General features: G+C 39.5%; 1 protein-coding gene across 3 annotated transcripts in view; it reads left to right on the top strand.

The window, feature by feature from the left end:
• Nucleotides 1–13,901, top strand: part of LOC133127947 (tumor necrosis factor alpha-induced protein 2-like) — a 48,142-nt gene that overhangs the window by 16,273 nt on the left and 17,968 nt on the right. For all 3 annotated transcript variants that reach the window (XM_061241089.1, XM_061241092.1, XM_061241090.1), the window contains 7 exons: nt 149–263; nt 1,318–1,443; nt 1,875–1,969; nt 2,238–2,330; nt 3,820–3,946; nt 9,618–9,734; nt 10,162–10,317. In XM_061241089.1, coding sequence (XP_061097073.1) covers nt 149–263; nt 1,318–1,443; nt 1,875–1,969; nt 2,238–2,330; nt 3,820–3,946; nt 9,618–9,734; nt 10,162–10,317 — 829 coding nt within the window. The remainder of the gene's footprint in view (nt 1–148; nt 264–1,317; nt 1,444–1,874; nt 1,970–2,237; nt 2,331–3,819; nt 3,947–9,617; nt 9,735–10,161; nt 10,318–13,901) is intronic.

Here is a 13,901-nt window from a genome sequence, read left to right as displayed (position 1 = left end):
AAAACATGGATCAGCATGTCACCTCTAGTGATATGAACAATTATCAGTGTAAAGTTAGTGCATAAACAAGGTACTGCATATCTAATGGTTTAATGCTTCATCAAAGTGTCATTACTGCAATCATGATTCCTCCTTGCATTTGTTTCAGTGATGTTTTGAAGCACAAAGAGCTGGAAAAGGACATTGACTGTGAAGCACTTGGGCCCCTGCTCCCTGAAGCAGTGGCCAGACCACTGGAGGATAAATATCTCTCCAAAAAAGAGGTACATTCTTCTTCCACAAAATTGGTCAACACCAAAAGAAGCAGATCGGATAAAGCCAATACACTTTGACAACACAAGGTGGCAAGTATAGGAGACCATGCTGGACTGTAAATTAAAGGGGCATTTCACCCTAAAATAAAATCAAGCTCTGTTTCCACTTACCCGGAGTGCTATCTATCCATCCAGATAGCTCAGTGAAGTTTTCTAGATATCCACTGCAGCTCACGCCAATAAGGGCCGCAACCAGATCAAGTTTTTGATCAAAAAACAAAAAAAAACTGCAATGTCTTGTTCCAAATATAATGCTACGGTTCAGGTACATCCACAGACCTTGCTGTGTAAGCTTTCCTCGAAAACTGCTTTCTACCATAGTGTGGATATCCGTGCAAAATCTCAACCAAAGCACAGCAGTGTTCTAGGGTGTAGTATCAATGTTGTTTTAAATCGTTTTTACAAAGCCTTAGCCATTAACAAAGCTTTGCATCCCATTTAGGTCCATTGTATCGTGTGAGCTAGAAATCTCAAATCTCAGCTGAACTATCTGAATGGACAGATAGTTATTTTTAGGTGAACTGCCTCTTTAATATCAGGCGTTAAATTCTCCAGAAATTGCAAAGAAGTTCTGTGAAAGTTGTGTCCTGACTGATTTTGGAGCATGTGACTTTGTGCATGTGAGCATGTGAACACTGTTCCCTGCTGTAAAATCCAACTATGCCAGCTTGACCAGCCTGAAAATTGAGCTGGGTATGAGCTGGTCAACCTGCTAGTGTTGGTCAGCTCGCTACCAGCTGTTTCAAAACAAAGCTTGAGCTGGTCAAACCATGTGAAGCTGGGAGCTGGTCTGAACTGGTCAACCAGCTAAACCATGTCAAGCTGGGAGCTGGTCTGAACTTGTTTACCAACTACCAGCTGTTTCAAAACCGAGCTTGAACTGTTTGTTTCAGCAGAGTTAAAAAATGTCCCACAATTAAAGCTTCCAGACCTTTCAGACTTCCCATTTGCTGCATATTGTACACTTGCTCATAAATGAGTGTATTTTTTGGGGGTGTTTCAGAGTCAGGTGGGGATGTGGGTGTCCAGTGCCCTGAAGAAGGAGGAGGACAGCTGGCGCAGCAGCTTATTAACCGAACTCATATTAGACTCATATTACTTCTCCCCCATTGCCATCGATGTCATACAGGTGACTCATTTCTCAGACTTTGTCTAAATATTTTGCTTCACCAAAAATACTGCAGTACCAATTATTGTAAAAGACAATTGCCAATCTGCCACAAATTGCCAGTACTTATGGCACACATATAATCTTGTAGATTGTATTACTTGGGATTTAGTACTTTGATTCTATTACCATGCAGTGAACAGTGTGGTTAACCTGTATGAAACAAAGGGCTATTTGCTTGTTGAGCCATTATGTACCGGAGTGCAGATAAAATCCCAGTAGCCTCAATGGGTCTCATGCGACCAGCTCTTTCAAGCTGAGGTAACATCAGTGGCAAGTGAACCCTTCGGTCAGGTTACCTGTGTTCTAGCTCAGGTTACCTGTACTGTGATGAAGGCTTTCTGGATGAGCTGAGCTCATGGTGTTACTTATGTTTATTTCCTGTTTGGCAGGTGGTGGATGCGGCTGTGAAGGAAACCAAAACTATTTTTGGTGATTTGAGCAGGGCCCAGAGGATCATGTGTCAGTTGGAGATCTTCTTGATCAGGTAACAGGGCACCTGGGCAATATGCACATTTGGATAGGAGCGCAGAACTGTTAAATGTTTTATCTATTTATCCTCAGTTCTAACCTACAGTTTTAACATAGGCAAGGTAGCAGTGATGGAAATAAATTAATTTGTGTCTGTTAAGAAAGCAATGTGCAGAATTATTATTATTATTATTATTATTTTATTTTTTGGCTTTTCACTATGAGATGCATTTATAAGACTATGTGATTGACAGTGTTTTGTTTTATTGGCCATGGACCCACAGATACAAGAAATCATTAGAAGAATTCTTGGAAGTAAAGCATGTGAACACCAATGCAGTAATAAAGGCTAATTTACCTAGCATTGAACAATTCAAGTAAGTTTTCATTCATTCGTACATTTCATACACTGCATATGTTTGCATGTGTGAAATTACATGTAAGCAGGCTAAAATGTTGGACTGTTATTTTGGTTGAATCTAGATTTGCCCGAATTACCTAAAAAATATACCAATTTGTCAGAATTAAAGAAATGCCAACACAAGTCCTTACTTGAATTAAATAGTGAATTAATAGATAATTCATATTAACCAGTTGATTTTCCTTGCTTATATTTAAGTTTCTGTCATTTTTGCATGTACACGTATTTCAATCAGTAACCTGTACTTGAATCTTCAGAGTTTTAAACAAGGGAATAAAACAAGGGAGTTGTGCACATGCACTAGTGCCCCAAGAAAACATCTCTGACAAAGAATATTTGGCTTGTTGATCTTAACATAATTTTAGGTGAGTTTCAAGATTCTTTTACATTGTTGAAAATACAGCAATGGTGGAATAAAGGCAATGTTTCCATTTTAGTATGACTTCTGCAGCATTCGGGGCGGCGCAGATGGTGCACTGCTGCTTCACAGCAAGGAGGTCCTGGGTTCAAATCCCGGTCGGCTGGAGCCTCTCTGTGTGGATTTTACCTGTCCAGGGTGTATTCCTGCCTTTCGCCCAATGTATGCTGGGATAGGCTCCAGCCCCCTTGTGACCCTGTTCAGGATAAGCACGTTAGGATAATGAATGAATTAACGAATTATGCAGCATTTGCATGCCGATGGTAAAAACATATAATACCATGCCTTAATGTGGAACAGGTGAAGGCAACTATTTAAACTACATAACTACAGTCACATTAACTTTATATAGACATTGATTAATTTATCATTGTATTTTCAACAATGTTAAAGTTTCTTGAAACTGACAATGAATCTAAGCAAGTACAATCAAAAGGTTAATGTAATTCAGTTAAATTTACCATTTAATTTAAGTAAGGACATTTGTTGGCATTTACAGTGTACATTGTGATGCATTACAGTAAGTGTAATTCATATATAATTTGCGACTGAAACAGTCATGTTTACTCAAATAATACTCTAAATGCATAATCATTTCACACAATTTTTACACGGTTTAGTTCCTTTACTTCAGCCTTTCCACTTTGGCCCCCAAGAAGGCAATTTCAGCCTATTTTTTACTAGTCCTATAAAAGTAAAAACCGATTTACTGCGCACATAATTGAAGACTCACATTAAAGAAGAGGCTTGTATATAAAATAATTACAAAACGCCTTCTGTTTTTTTAGTTTAAAAAATTACCACATTTCGACTAGGAAAAACAGTTTACATTATACGTGAGGCAAAAAAAAAACTCATGCAACTCATGAACAAATGAGTTTGCCACATGCCATGCCACTTCTATGCCATGATGTTTACAGTTATGACAAATAAACATTCATAGAGAAAATCAAGGAAGGAAGCAAATACTTTTTCGCAGCACTGTACTTTTAGTAAGGTGAATAGGCAATGACTTCTTTTCCCCCAGGGAATATTTAGAAAAAAGCAAGGATCTACTACCAGTGGAGACATACAAAACATGCCTAACAATTCTAGAAGACATGGAGAACGGTGCCTACGGACACTTCTTACATATTATACACGCCAAACTTAAGGTATGTGGTTTTCTCAACAAATCCTCCCTGCACAAGGGTAATGTGATATTTATTTGCTGAATTTAACAGTTGAAAAAATTATTAAGTAAATGTGGCATGTGCAAATGTTTGGGCACCCTGTCTGTCAGGACTTAGTAACAACTCCTTTGGCAGAAATCACAGCTTTGAAATGTTACTTCCAGTCCACTGACTGTCTTTCTGTCCTCGCTTTAGGAACTTTTTCCTACTCTTTTTTGCCAAACTCTTCTAGTTCAGAGATAATTTAGGTCTTCCTGCCTGTACAGCATGTTTGAGATCTCCCCATACATGTTCAATTATATTTAAATCGTTTGGAATCTAGCCATTCCAAACAATTCGTCTTAATTGTTCCTTTGTGTGGCAGCCAGTGGCACAGTGAATTATGTGCAGGTGGGAGGAAGAATGGATTCAACTTAATATCTACAAATCCTAAAAGCTAAGTCCCAGTCATTGACGAAATTGAAGCTGAAGAGAGTTTGGATAATGCAACGATTCAAACATACCTCAAAACCAACCACATATTTCACATCCATTTTGAGGTATGTTGTGGATCATTATATTGGTGAAATACCCAACCTCTTTTCTGCTTAATTTACTTCATTCAGGGCCAGATTTACGGAAGGATTGCAACTGATTTTGCTGCGTAAAAGCAGTCGCTACAAGTTCGCAATGTCTACTAAATGGTTTACTAAACGGTCATAATGGGTCAAAGTCGCTATTAGGATGTCATTTCTGGAGATTGGATCACTGTGACTTTCCTTTTGATGCATAGTTCTTCAGGTAACCTCTCTGGGCACTTTATTAGTACTCCATTTATTCATGCAATTATCTATTCAGCCAATTGTGTGCCACCTGTGCAAAGCATACAATCATGCAGATATGGGTCAGGAGTTTCAGTTAATGTTCACATCAACCATCAGAATGGGGGGAAAATGTGATCTTTAACCGCAGAATGATCGTTAGTACCAGACAGGGTGGTTTGAGTATCTCAGAAACTGCTGATCTCCATGGATTTTTATGCATAACAGTCTCTAGGGTTGCAGTCTGCAGAGAATGGTGCAAAAAACAAAAAACATCCAGTGAGCACCTGAATATACTTGGATGGAAGAGTGGACTGATTGGCACTAGAGGACTGAATATGCTCCCTGATGGTGATTATCTTGGAGTTAAAGATGGCTTTGAACTGGCTGCATTTCTCAGCTAATAGTGTTTCAATTGTGATTTATGGTTCTGAAAGGGAATTATGGGTTTCCAGGGTTGCTAGCTATCAGCAAAAATAGGCGGCCTTGGCGGATTTAACTGCAGAGATGTAGGTAGACTAATGTTCTGTGAATGGCAGTAAATGGAAAGTCAGAGCAAACGAATTTCATTATCACTGCTCTATGATCACACACAAACTTCCACTGCATCCAGATCTGAGACCGTAACATCGGCAGTAATCACAAGGTCAAGAGTGTGGTCATGGTTGTCTGTCGGGACATCAACATGTCCTTTCGAATTAAAACAATCCAACAGATTAATGAAGTTGTTTGCAATGTTGTCCAATTCATGCCGCAAGCAGGTTGGATCCTTTTGCTACCAATAGGAGGTCCTCCTTGACAGTCTACAGTAAATTGTGGAGCAGGGCCCCGGGAAGTTGATTCCAGCAGCAGTTACGGAATTCAGCTCAGTGTAGTGCCTGTAGATCTTAAACTCAGAGATCAGAAGCAGAGTACCTGAGAACCATGATCACGGCAGGTTTGGGGCACAGAGTGGCTACCATCAGGTTCACAGTAGTAGCTGGAGAATGGAGGAATAAATCCTTGTGGATGTGGAAGCTTGTCAAAAGATAGACAAGTGCCGAGATCAATGTAATCCACATAGTTGTATAGTCAACTCCTGATGCCAGAAGGATGCAGTCCTAGCACGATTGCTCGCCGTTTCGGGATGGAGGAATGTGTTGGTATAGGGTCAGTACATGGAAACCCTTGTTTGGTAAGGTTCTAGTTTACTACTGGCATGTAGACACAGGATGCAGAGTATTTTTTTGGCCTACATGCTGTTTGCACATTTTCATGTGTGTATCATTACGACAATGTCAGGGTGATTCATGATGTTGCATAATGAAAGTGAATGCAGGGCTTTCTCACAATACATAGTATGGCTTTGTCCCTTTTCAGTCAATACCAGTGAAAATTCTAGTGCAATCTTTGACATTCTTGTGCATGATTCTGTTCTGTGCCATCCGAGAAAATATACACACAAAAAAAAAATGTACAAAAAAGACAACAAATTTGCATCGTTTACATAGAAAAAGTGTCTCTTGGAAGCTTTCATGAGACACTTACAAATACAAATACAAATATTTATTGGTGTGTCGCTGGAGAAAGAAGGGGATAATCAGAGGAGTGGAATTTATTTTCCTGTTCATTTCCTTACTGGTATTATTTTGTGCATGGATGTTAATAATTTACCCTTTCTGGTCCAAAAGGTGAATTCCCCAAAAGCAGAATTATCAATTATAAACTGTATCCTGCGTTCTGGAACCATGTCCAATAAAGGTTGTGTTTATGTCTACCTTGACTTTGGTTAATTATTTGTATGTTGGAAAACATCAAGTCTGGCACAATCCAGGGGACAGAGCACCAGACAAAGCACAGATAGTGGAAAAAAAAGAGGTGGAAACACAATGGTGAACCAATGGTGTGTAACAGTTCAATGCAATATCTTTATTTAAACAGCGTTTGACAATGAAGCCATGTTCTCTTTTACATGTTCGCTCTGAGAACAAAAGATAGCAGTAAGTAATACAGGGTATCAAAATAAAAAGAAAATTGTAATATACAAAATAATATAACAATATATACAGTGCCCCCATACTAATTTACATCATAATTTACCTCTGTACTCCACAATTTAAAAAAATCACATATGGGTAAAGTACACATTGTCAGATTTTAATAAAAGGCATTTCTATACATTTTGGTTTCACCATTTAGAAATTACAGCAGTGTTTATACCTCCCCCATTTCAAGGCACGGTAATGTTTGGGACACAGCAATGTTATGTAATTGAATGTAGTCATGTTTAGTATTTTGTTGCATATGTTTTGCATGTAATGACTGCTTGAAGTCTGCAATTCATCGATTCATCACCTATTGCTGGATGCCTTCTCTGGTGATGCCCTGCCAGGCCTATATTGCAGCCATCTTTAGCTCATCATTGTTTCGGGGGGTAGTCCCCTTAAGTTTTCTCTTCAGCATATGAAAGCTGTTCAGATCGAGTGATTGACTTGACCACTCAAGAATTGACAATTCCTTAGCTTTGAAGAACTCCTTTGTTGCTTTATCAGTATGTTTAGGATCATTGTCTTGCTGTAGGATGAATCACTGGCCAATGAGTTTTGAGGCATTCACTTGAACTTGAGCAGATATAATGTGTCTATACACTTCAGAATTAATTTTGCTAGTACCATCAGTAGTTATATAATCAATGAAGATAAGCGAGCCAGTACCTTACAGCCATACATTCCCAGGCCATAACATCCCCACCACCGTGTTTCACCGAAGAGGTGGTATGCTTTTGATCTTAGGCAGTTCTTTCTCTCTTCCATACTTTGCTCTTTCCAATAACTCTGATGTTCATCTCATCTGTCCACAAGACCGTGGTTGCTCTTTTAAGTACTTCTTACTTCTTACAGCAAACTAACCTGGCCATCCTGTTTTTGCAGCTAATCACTGGTTTGCATCTTGCAGCGTAGCCTCTGTATTTCTGTGGACTGCGGTCATTGTCAAATCCACATCTGATTCCTGAAGAATATTTTTGATCTGTCTGACAGTTGTTTGGGTTTTTTTTTGGTGTTATGGAGATAATTCATCTGTCATCAGCTGTGGAGGTCTTCCTTGGTCTGTCAGTCTCTTTGCGATTAGGAAGTGTTCTTTTTCTTCTTAATTATGTTCCAAACATAATTAGATTTTGGTAAGCCTAAGGCTTTGCTGATGTCTCTTGCCATTTTATTCTTCTTTCTCAGTCTCATAATGGCTTATTTGACTTTCACTGGCACAACTTTGGTCCTCATGCTGGTAACTTGGAATGTCCTGAAAAAGAAAGAAACCACTGGGTTACTGAGCAACAGACGTCAAACTGGTCATCCAAGGAAAACGACAGTCGTTGAACATTGTGAGAGCTGTGAAGAAAAAGCCCAAAACATCAGTCAGTGATATCATAAACAATCTCCACAGGGCAGGGGAAAAGGTATCTCAATCAACCGTTCGAAGAAGACTTAGAGATCTGCAATATAGGGGCTATGTCCCAAGATGCAAACCACGCATCAGTAGTAAGAATCCGAAGGTGAAATTACAATTATCAAAGTATGGAGATGAGGCAAAAAAGTTCTGGAAAGCATTTTTATGGACTGATGAGACCAAGATTAACCTTTACCAAAGTAATGGATAGGCCAATGTGTGGAGAAAGAAGGGATCTGCTCATGATCCAAAACATATGAGCTTACCTGGGAAGCACGGTGGAGGAAGTGTCATGGCTTGGGCTTGCATGGCTGCTTCTGGAATGGGCTCACTAATCTTTATTGATGTATTGATGTAACTCATGATGGTAGCAACAGGATGAATTCAGACGTCTACAAAAACAATCTGTGCCAAATTACGAAAAAACTACTTGGGAGAAACTTCATCATGCAGCAAGACAATGACTCAAAACACACTGTCAAAACAACAAAGGACTTCATTTGGGAGAAAAATGGAGGGTTTAGACTGGCCAAGATTGAGCATGCATTTCACCTCCTGAAGAGATTGAAGGGAACGATCAGCAAATGAAAGAGGCTGCAGTAAAAGCCTGGAAAAGCATCATAAAAGAAGAATGCAACAGTTTGGTGACGTCAGTGGGTCTCAGGCTTAATGCAATTATTGCAAGCAAGGGATATACTACCAAATATTAAGTTGTTTTTTTATGTTCATCGACTTAAATACTCTCTGTTCCCGTACTTTTGCTCACCTAAAAATTGGGTGGTCTGATACCAAAGGTCCTAAGTAGTTTAACATATCTATGTGTGAATACCAGGAAATGAAAGCTGAAATTCTGAACTCAGGGTCTCGTGTTCATCTTTTTATCTCAACCCCAAATATATTCAGTGTATTGCAAAAACAAAGGAATTGGCCTTGCTGTTCCAATATTTTTGGAGGGGACTGTATACAGCATAGTGGAAAGTCTATGTCCTCTGAACCTTAAGAAACGCCATACAATAAGCCATAAGTGATCCATGCCTACAGATTTAAAACACATAAATTATTTATTAACTATAATACTGCAGCATTCAATTCCCTGTGGTGTTTACATTCTTACCCCCCTGAAATTGCTAGATTACTTGCTAGGATGCACTTGTCGAGTGCTAGAATGTAAACTAATGGACTGGAAGTTATTACGCAGCCAGAATATTTTTTTCAATTGTCCGACCCATTTGTGCATTTTGTATCGGTTTGTAAAGGTTTGTTAATGTTTACAACACCGTTATACATTTAACTGTTCACACCCCTACTGTGAACATATATGAGCAAAATTAGCTTGTCTTGCTTGTTTTCTTCTCGTTTAGAGGGCAAGTGGTAGAAGTCTGGCTTCTGGGTTCAGGGCTTAATTGACACTCATCTACACTCATCTACAGGTACAATACAAGCAACTGTGGACACAGGCCTGGCTTGAGGAGGGTAGCTGGCAGCTGGTGGAACTGCTTGAGAGCCACATTTGGGACTACGGTGACCTGAAGCCCACCTGCCGCCAAGTAAGGAACCCTAACACTCAACTGCTGATGATGCATGGGGCCGACAGCATCAGAGAAAACAATTAAGAAATAATTATTATAAATTATTATTTTACAATAGTGCTTAGTCATTGTTGCATTCATATAATTGGTTAGGAAGAGCAATAGGGTGAGGTAATATTAGTGCTAAAAGGGGCGGGGGGCGCTGGGGTTCAGTTCTACAATCTCAGAAAAAAAGGATTGTTTGGCTTGTCTTCATAGAGGAACCTTTTTTAGTTAATTATGGAACTTTATGGTGTGAAAAATGGAAGCAACAAACAACCCTTGAACAAGATAGGGTTGCTTGGTGGAACCTAACACTTAGAGTGTAAGCTGGCACTGCACTATAAGATAGATTAAGATCTGTGTGTATGTGTGTGTGTGTGTGTGTGTGTGTGTGTGTGTGCAGGAGCTGGCCAGCCGGCTGCATGTGCAGGTGATAGTGGAGTACGTAACGCGGATGATGAAGGGGAAGGTGAAGTTGAAGGACAAGGAGCAACAGGATGTGGCTGCATCACTGCTGTGTGAAGACAGCAAGAAAATCAATATAGTCTTTATTGAAGCAGTGAGTACTTTCCTTTAACAAAACACATTGTATTACAACATTGGAATTCCCACCTATTGAACCATCCATTATCTGAACCCGCTTATCCTGATCAGGGTCGCAGGGGGGCTGGAGCCTATCCCAGCATACATTGGGCGAAAGGCAGGAAAACACCCTGGACAGGTCGCCAGTCTATCGCAGGGCACACACACCATTCACTCACACACTCATACCTACGGGCAATTTAGACTCTCCAATCAGCCTAACGTGCATGTCTTTGGACTGTGGGAGGAAACCGGAGTACCCGGAGGAAACCCACGCAGACACGGGGAGAACATGCAAACTCCGCACAGAGAGGCCCCGGCCGACGGGGATTCGAACCCAGGACCTCCTTGCTGTGAGGCGGCAGTGCTACCCACTGCACCATCCGTGCCGCCCCTATTGAACCACACACTTTTAAATATGAATGGGTTTTATTCTTTTGAATGTCTATATCAGGCAGTGCTCTAAAATTTGTTGCCAGGGAAGGCCGTGTGTATGCAGGTTGTCTTTTTAACCAATTATTGCTGCCTTAATTGATTCCAATTACTCAATCAGCCAAATTCATTTAACTGCATTAAAGCACAGAATATAAGCAACATTTGTTATTAGACAACACAAATCACACATTTCACTTTATATGCACTATATGCAAACTTACAGCCCGAATTCTATAATCAAAATCTGAGGCTCAAATAAAAAACAGTACATAGTTTGAAACCCCTGTTACCCTAAGGACTAAGGTAATGTGTGACTTATTCTCCTGCTTCTGTCCAAAATGCCGCTAGCTGAATCTACCCTGCTATGATTGGTCAAAATCTATCATCATTAGAACGAGTCTATTATTATTCATTATTTAGAAAAATATTTATCCAAAAAACAGGTTCCACGGATTTCCGGTGGCGCCATGTGGTAGGATGCAGCGCGAAAACTAGCTCTTTAAAACGATATTAATGGCAGAAAGTGAATCAGACTTACAAAAACTCGATAAAGAAAGTTATCGGTGTGCTGTGGTCATTGACAAATCCACACCTGATTCCTGAAGAATATTTTTGATCTGCTTCTGTCCAGCGCCATGGCAGAAAGTGAGTCAGACTTACAAAAACTCGATAAAGAAAGTTATCAAAACGAGATGAAGAAAAAAGCGAGACAACAAAAAGGGAAATGCAAATGCTGAATGCAGCGACACGGCAAAGGGAATAACGCCGGGGACCATACCTGATGGTGAGGAACAGAACTCATTGATACTGACGGAGATTCGTAAACTGACACAGCAGTACACAGAAGCAGTCGATGGCAATAAAACAGCGATGACAAGACTAGAGGCTAATGTGAAAGAACTTGTGCAAAGAACAGCCTCGTTAGAGCAACGGACTGTAAACATGGAGGATAGGATGGGGGGCACGGAAGACAGAACAACACGATTGGAAAGATCGGTCACATTTCTACTTCAGCAAGAAGCAAGGTTGGTGGCGAAGTGTGACGACTTAGAATCTAGGTCGAGACGCAATAATATACGGATTCATGGTATCGCGGAGTGCTCTGAAAAAGACGGCACCATAGGTTTTGTGACTAATTTTATTTGAGCAACATTGCAAATTCCAGACAACATCGACTTTCGCATTGAAAGAGCCCACCATTCGCTGGTAGCTAAACCAAAAGAAAAGAACGCACCCCCGAGAGCGATCATTGTCCGTTTCTTATACTCCCGTGTAAAAGACCATGTAATACAGCAAGCTTGGAAATGCAAGACTGGATACGAGGGGCGAACAATTCATTCATACACCGCTGACACACAAAAAAGCTAAAATTGGTGCAAGATGTGATAAGAACTAAAGGAGAAGAACGTGAAGGCACAATCCCCTTATCCTGCGCAACTGAAAGTGTCAAAGACTTTCACGACACTAATGGAAGCGGCGCCAATGTTGAAGATTCACGTGGACGAAGATGAGACTGATAAATTGCAGAGGAAATGAAGCAACTTGGCAGCTGGACTAAAGTGACTGCACGGAAGGAAAAGAAGAATCAGCCACACATCACAGAAGAAGACACATAAGCCTTCATTATGTGAGCCCCTGTCGTGAGCTGATAACATGATAACTACGGTAAGGACCAGAGAAAGGACTTGAATAAATACATGTAAATAACAGTAGACAGTAGTTGCACGCAGTGCTATTTCCCCAGAGAGAATTTGCCACATCTCTCTTGATTACTTATGGAAGTCATACTTTTGAGTTTGTCTTTGTTTTGTTATTGTATTATAGTTCTGAAAGAGATGTTTATTTTCTTTTCTTACTCTGTGATGTGCTGCAATGTTGTTTTGGTTTCTACAAGGAGTAAAATAGTTTTGGTTTATATGAGGTGCAGAGAGAAGGGTTTTCAACCTAAACTAATATGACTCGGTTAAATCTTATTTCTTATAATGTCCACGGTCTAAATCACCCCATCAAAAGAAAAAAAATACTGAGTCAACTGAAGAAATTACAATGTTCAATTGCTTTATTACAAGAAACTCAAAACTGAAAAGGGAATGGGTAAACCAAGTATTCTATGCCTCATATGGCAAGAAAAGGGGGGTAGCCATATTAATGAATAAATCTACCATTCTCTGCAGAGAAAGTGATAAAAGATAACAAGGGAAGATATGTAATGATTGTCGGAGAGGTGATTATCTATACTAAATATATTTGCACCAAATGAGGAGAATGAGACATTTTTTTTAAACATAGCTGATGTGATAACCAGTAATGGAAAGGGGATGATATTAATGGCTGAGGATTTTAATACAGTACAGAATGGTAAATTAGACAGATTGCCACTGGAACAGGGACCAATTACAATAAAAACCAGAGTATTAAGTAATATTATTAAGGAATTAGGTCTTGCTGATCCATGGATAAATAATAATCCTAGAGGGAAGGATTTAACTTTTTATTCCAATCCACATGGCAGTTTTTCAAGGATAGATTTATTTTACTTATCACAACAACATATACTCTCAATTTTACAGTTCCGGATTTTATGTATAACTATAAGTGATCATGCCCCTATTACACTCTATTACACAACTATAGATATAGGTAATGAATCTTCCTTTAAGTACTGGAGACTTAATGTGTCAATCCTATCAGATGAGAGGGTGGTAAAAGAAATAAAACAAAATTTAAAGGAATACTTTCAAATGAATGACAATGGCGAGGTGTCACCATCGATTTTATGGGAGGGGGGAAAAGCAGTTATAAGAGGGAAAATAATAGAAATAACATCCAGGTTAAGAAAAGCACGCCTAGAACAGCAAAGAGTGTTAGAGAATAAAATCAAAGAACTACAGCTGGAACATAAAAGAAGGGCAGACAGCTTCACACTCTGTGAACTGGAAAAAATCAGGCATAGGTTAAATGAACTTTTAACATACAGTGGTGTGAAAAAGTGTTTGCCCCCTTCCTGATTTCTTTTTTTTTATTTTTATTTTTATTTTTTTTGCATGTTTGTCACACTTAAATGTTTCAGATCAAACCAATTTAAATATTAGTCAAAGACAACACAAGTAAACACAAAATGCAGTT

This window comes from Conger conger, chromosome 5, assembly GCF_963514075.1.
Source record: "Conger conger chromosome 5, fConCon1.1, whole genome shotgun sequence".
Lineage (NCBI taxonomy): Eukaryota > Metazoa > Chordata > Actinopteri > Anguilliformes > Congridae > Conger > Conger conger.
This window is presented reverse-complemented; position numbering and strand designations above follow the sequence as displayed.